Below are 6,116 nucleotides of genomic sequence, written 5' to 3' on the forward strand. Positions count from 1 at the left end.
GTATATTGGCCAGCCAGGACAGCATCACTGGCTCAACTTGGTGTATCCGTTTCATTATGTTCCCACTGTAATACTGCTTGGAGATCAGGTCTCTTCTGAACATAAGCAGCAGTGGTCCAGTCATCCAGGGCCTTCTATCCCGGATGACCTGGAGGTTGCAACTGAGCCTGATTAAGCTGTTGCTGAGAGCTGCCAGGATACATCAAATTGAAATCTGCCAAAGGCATGGATACAGCTGATGCAGACACAGCATGTCGAGTGCAGATTTCATGCAGTGGAAAAAGATAAGGAGACTTATGAGTGGATTAGGTCTTTGTTGCTGGACCTATATGACCTATACTAACCAGCATAGCCATAAAATGTTTTCATGCTGTTTATATATACACACCTGCCCCGCTGTCCCACCCCTGGGAACCATAGTGTGCCTCTGTTGTGTTCAAAAGCGAAGTTTGAAAAAGGTAATGTGGTGCCAGTTGTTACAAAAAAATAGCAAATGTCTGAGTACTGTATCATTTTTATCTTCACTTTATGTGTGGTCTGGGCCTACCTTTCCAGCTCCTGACTGCACATTGCCTGGGTGCTGCCCATGCTCATCATGCTACTGCTGCAGCGCTTCAGAAATGTTAATGACAGTCTTCCGCGCAGCCTGCAGTCGTACTGCCCAGTTGTAAAGCCCGGCAACTGGAGCATAAAGAAAAGATTAAAAAATGTATTGATTTCAGGTGTTTGATTTTTAGAAAATACCCCTTGCCCTCTTCTGCCACTTACCCTCAGTTGCTCACTGCTGTTTGCTTTTCAAACAGGATGGTTTCTTCCCTTTCCCACATGACTGGGGCACTGGGAAAGCATTTTCTTGCTCCCGGCCCTAGTGGTAGGGAAGCCATAAGTGTGCACAAAGAATAACTGAAAGGGAAGTCTACTAAACAGATCTAGGGGAAATTCGTAGACTTTGAGAGAATTAAAATCACAACATTGTAGCCAAACCACATACGTTTCCAAGGAGGTATCATTTTCATACGCTTGTTCTGACAAGAATGAAAGCAAGGATTCCAAGTTAATGTTAAATCAACTGCTAGAAGGACATACAGTCACTCAGACATACTGCCTTTATTTTCTGCTGTCCTTCTAAAGTAGGATCACAGGCTGTTGCTTCCTATCGGTGTGTACTGAAAGTTTCATTTTTAGACAAAAATCTAAATCAACACAGAAGATTTTAAGGAACGGACGTTGCTCGCACCAGTGATGTAGGGCAGGCAAGCACTGTGCACTGAGGCCAAAAACCCAGCCATTCCCTCTACATCATTTCAGAGCACCAGAATTCTCAGACTAATGAAACAACAGCTCATAGTTAAGCAAGAAGAACAATTTCTAAGCATTGACTATCAATAGAGCATAACTACTGTGTTTTTTACCTTGGAAGCCCATACATGCACTAATCAGACGACTTTCATTGAAACTGTGCCTACTTTGAAATCTGTGGTGTTAACTCCTTCATCACTAGTCCAATTTCTCATTTAATTGCCAGATTTTACAAAAGTAACATAGTAAGCTTTCACAGTGCTGGAGTATCTTCTTTTGTTTTTGGAGATACTGCATGAAACCAGTGATGGGAAGACAATAGCTAAGGAGACCAAATTCATCATGCCACAGTCTTGGATTCGAAAGTAGTTAGGTTTCAGACTAAGCTGAACTCTGTTGTAAATACAAACCCAACTTTCTAACAGGAGTGTATCGAGAAGACAGAGTCAAAACTTTTCCTGGAGATGTAGAGTGAAAGGGTGAGAGGCAAAATGGGCACAAGTTGCACCAAGAGAAATTCCAATTAGGTATTGAGAAGAAATTTTTAACCTTGAAAATAGTGATGCATTGCAGCAGGGCCTCAGAGAGGTTCTGAAATAGCCATCAGAACATGTCTGGACAAGGTCCTCAGTAACATCTAATTTGGCCCTGCTTTGGGGGTTGGGGTTAAACAAGATTGCCTTCAGAGGTTTCCTTCAACCTTTTGTGATTCTAAAATATACAACAGTAGCATACTTATGTCTAGAGTCTAAAATAAATCTGAGAGGAGAAACTGAAATTTAATTACCGTTCCCAAGGCTTTTTGTGCAAACTTGAAATATAAATAATTCAGAATATATTGTTTATGTATATAAGCAAAGAGGAATGCCTCAGATCCATATTGACATAAATGAGGCAAGAATCAGAATCAGTCTTACAGCTGTTAAATAGTATCAAATCTTTTTTTTTCTTCTCTTTTAGCTTACCTTCAGTCTAATCAGGTCATGGGCTGGGGGGAGAAGGCGATTGAACTACGCTCTGTGGAAACAGGAAATCTGGAAGGAGTATTTATGCACAAGAAAGCACAGAAGCTAAAATTTCTATGTGAAAGAAATGACAAGGTACAGAGATGACTACAGTGTGGTGATATAGCAAAAATGAGTAATAGTTGGCTATGACACTAAGAGCATTTAAATTTTTAACTTTGTTTTTACATTGGTTATTTCTTACCTTAGTATAACTTTCCCGTTCAAAGCAAATGTAGCTATGACCCCACAAAGCACACACTATGGATATTCCGCACTTTCACACCACCCTACTTGAGCCAGCTCTGTTTTAACTCCTAGTCCACCCCTCCTTAACTGGTATCAGAGGTGATAACAACGCTGGCCAGACTCCAGCACATGTGTAGTGGGGAGGGCTGGTGAGTTAGCCCTGATGATGCCTGACTACAGGACTGCCTCTCCTGGGCTACTGAAATTACAGGTAATTCAGAGCAGCCAACGTGGGAAAAAACCCAATGCTTTAATACTTGAGATATTGCAGGCTCTAGAGTATAGATAATCAAGTATGATTTCTTGCATACGGCAGTGCTTGATAAATGTTCTGTGAAACCTGTTTAGTCCCACTGACATATTTAGAAAACTGGGGCCCCAAAACTCTTTAGATTAATTAACTATTTTAAAATGTTCTCTTGTGTCTTTCCAAATAGGAAAAGAAATAAACCAAATATATCCTTGTTGTACCACAAGCACAGTTTCACTTCAAAAAGTTTCTCATGGGTTTAAAATTTAATTGTGATGTCCATATGCATCCTTGTATTTGTGACTGTGGCATTCTCTCAGATTTCCTGTATGGGTAAAAATATTCTCATAAATGTAAACTGACGGTAGCATATCTTTTTTTTTTTCCCCCTTTCAAGGTGTTCTTTGCATCTGTACAGTCAGGAGGCAGCAGTCAAATATATTTTATGACTCTTGGTCAAAATGTACTGTTCAACTGGTAAATCACATCAAAATGGAGGATGCTTTGAAATTCCCTGTAGGTAGCAGTGTAAAATGCTTGGAGGTAATATACTCAAATTTGCACTCTTTACCTACAAAAATTTTGTCATTATTAACTTATCAAAATTCATATTCTTTCAGTTTGGAAAGAATTCCAATTACCAAGTATTACAAACATGTTTAGTTTGTCTTTTACAATATGTTGCAAACGAAGATTGTATTCACGGTGTTAGGAGGGAACAACTTTAATGAAGAACGTAGCCAATATAAGAAGCTCTTGTACTCTGAAAAGTGTACAGTTTCATTTTCACAGATGATGTAATGTTATCTTGAACTGAAGTCTCTCTCTTTTTTGGACAGCAGCATCTGTAGGTAAATAAAAAACCACAAACAAGTTGGGTGACAAATTGGAATCTACTTTATTTTGAATTGGGTTTTGGCTTGTTTTGCATTTTAAGCAAGCTGTTACCGTTTCACCAAGACTCACTTGTTCAGATCTTATAATCAGTGAAAGAGCAACTGTTCATGACTGGGCCTAATGCAGATTGGGACGCTTGAGGGATCGTATCCTGTGCTAGGCAGACAGATGCATTTCACTGCAGAGTTGTAAAAGCAGCTACTTCTAGACGTGTGCCCCGTCTGGTAGATTTTACAAAATGGAGGAGACAGACTTCACGTTTCTCTCAGGGCTGGATGCCTGAGCCCATAGACACAGTTACTGTAGAATGTATTTGTAAAAATAGTTTAAATAGTGATTTGTCAAAATCATATATGCATAAAGCATTATGGACCTGAACCTGTAACTTTTAGTCAAAGTCGGGACCCACACTCATGAGAGTTGATTTAAAGGCACTACCCATGTATATAAGGGCACAGGATCAGGCACCTTCTTTTCTTCCTTTCTTGCTCTTTCAGCATCAAGTCTTCATGTATTTGTGTGTAAATATAATCTTTCCACAATGGATGTTAAGATTAACAAATGTATTCTTAATATAGTTATGAAAATATCCAAAGAGTTACTCTATTATAAATTGAAAATATAAATAATTTCAGGTGCTTTCTATGCTAATTACATCTAAACAAAGCTGCATCCACTAGTGTTACTGGTGCCAGTGTTTCTGCATAAACTCTGTTCTCAGGGGCTTGTAACTTGGCCACAAAACTATACAGATATAATATATATATATATACACACACACTATAGATAATCATATACTATGATAAAATTGTAGGGTTTAATCCAATCCTCATTTAGCTGATTTTCTGGATATGCTTTGAAAATGTAAAGCATCAAATGTAATACAAAAGAGCTCATTGCAGACATGATACAGTATGGATGACGCTGTAAGCAAAAGTGAAATTGCTAGCTACAGTGTTTGAAAATAGATATTTTTTACTTGAAATATGTGATACTGAAAGGTGCAGGGAAAGTGTGTTGGAATATCTGGTCGTCTACCTCAAGGATGATGATTCAAAGTTGACTAAGAAGGGGAGAAATAAAGTTGTTAAAACTGGTAGCTGTTTTGTACAGTATGTCGGGTTAAGTGTGTGTTAGCAGTCATGCTGTGACTGACAGGTGCTCGGATTGCAACCACCAGCTCCAGAACTGGTATCCTTGTATATGCCCGCAGAGAATCAAACTAGGGGCTCATCACCCTTCTCCCCCTCCCCTGTGTTGGCAGCTCAACTGCTGCAGGCAGATCAGAGATGCCTACACTGTTGCTGTCTCTGTTTTTGGCTATGTGGAGGACTGCACTTTCCAAAGTTATTAACCTAGCACTTTTCATGAGCACGAGCTTATCTCAAAATGTATAGTGTTTTTATGAAGTATTTTCCTATTAAATGTTTTAACTTGCAAAAAATAAGCCTAAGGCCATACTAAAAAAATGTGTGCATTTAAATACTCGAAGTGGTTCTTAATGTACACAAGTAGCCAGCTTGTGTGCAGACTTAAAATCTGAATGGTATACTGTGCTCGGGCAGAGCTGTGTGAAAACAGGTGGTCTCTGTCCATTTGTAGTAATATTCCTACCTGTTGCCAATGCTAGGACTGGGGCAAATGAGCAAAACATGGCTTGGCTCCCTATGCTACTGAACACTGGGCTTGTTTTGTTCAACTTTCACAACAAAAAAAACACCAAAAAATCCCAACTAAACAAACCGGAACCTGTAACAGAAACGGAGATGAAAGTTACAATTACAGGCAAAAAATAATTTGCAGACAATCAGAAATACAACTTACTTGCTTTTGACTTAAAATAAAAAGTCTTATTTAAGAGACTGTGAAGAAAGAACAGCTTTCATTTTGTGCCCAGTAGGCATGCAAAACTTGCTTGCAAAACTGCTTGTGCTATAAACGATCGGTGATCCAGGCTGCCCTGTAATATTTTTTTGAAGTGTGCTTATCACAGCAGCCTCTACATTACATGGAATGCCTGTGGATTTTTTTACCTCTCCCATTTTGGTGTCAACAGGTAGGAGGCAGAGTCTTCCTGATGCTAGGCACGAGTTAAAAAGAATTTAGCAGAGAACAGTGGGAATTTAGAACAACCCATATCATCAGATTAAAGAAGCAAATGTGATCAAGCTTGATTAATATAACTGAAACAGAAAAGTGTGACAGTAAGTTGACAGACCGTAAAGATGTTTAGCTCCATACCAGACAGGGGTGGGGGGGAAAAAAAAAAAGTTAAGTTCAAGAGAGGGAGTGTGCACTATTACATTGAGATTTTAATTTTTCATTCTGTTTCCTTCTATTAGCTCTCTCTTCTTTCCACTTATGATTCAAGGCAGTGGGTTGGATTTCCATCTGTCACTTTGCATGTAAAGCCGTTG

The 6,116-nt window shown here is 39.1% G+C and overlaps 1 protein-coding gene across 1 annotated transcript in view; it reads left to right on the top strand.

Moving 5' to 3' along the window:
- Positions 1-3,283, top strand: part of NRK (Nik related kinase) — a gene marked incomplete at its 3' end in the record, with an annotated part of 106,861 nt that extends 103,578 nt beyond the window's left edge. The window contains exons 30-31 of the mRNA XM_082004220.1: positions 2,260-2,399; positions 3,200-3,283. Coding sequence (XP_081860346.1) covers positions 2,260-2,399; positions 3,200-3,283 — 224 coding nt within the window. The remainder of the gene's footprint in view (positions 1-2,259; positions 2,400-3,199) is intronic.
- Between the last annotated feature and the right edge of the window lie 2,833 nt (positions 3,284-6,116).

The sequence above is a fragment of the Phaethon aethereus genome, assembly GCF_964289735.1.
Source record: "Phaethon aethereus genome assembly, chromosome: 10".
Classification (NCBI taxonomy): Eukaryota; Metazoa; Chordata; class Aves; order Phaethontiformes; family Phaethontidae; genus Phaethon; species Phaethon aethereus.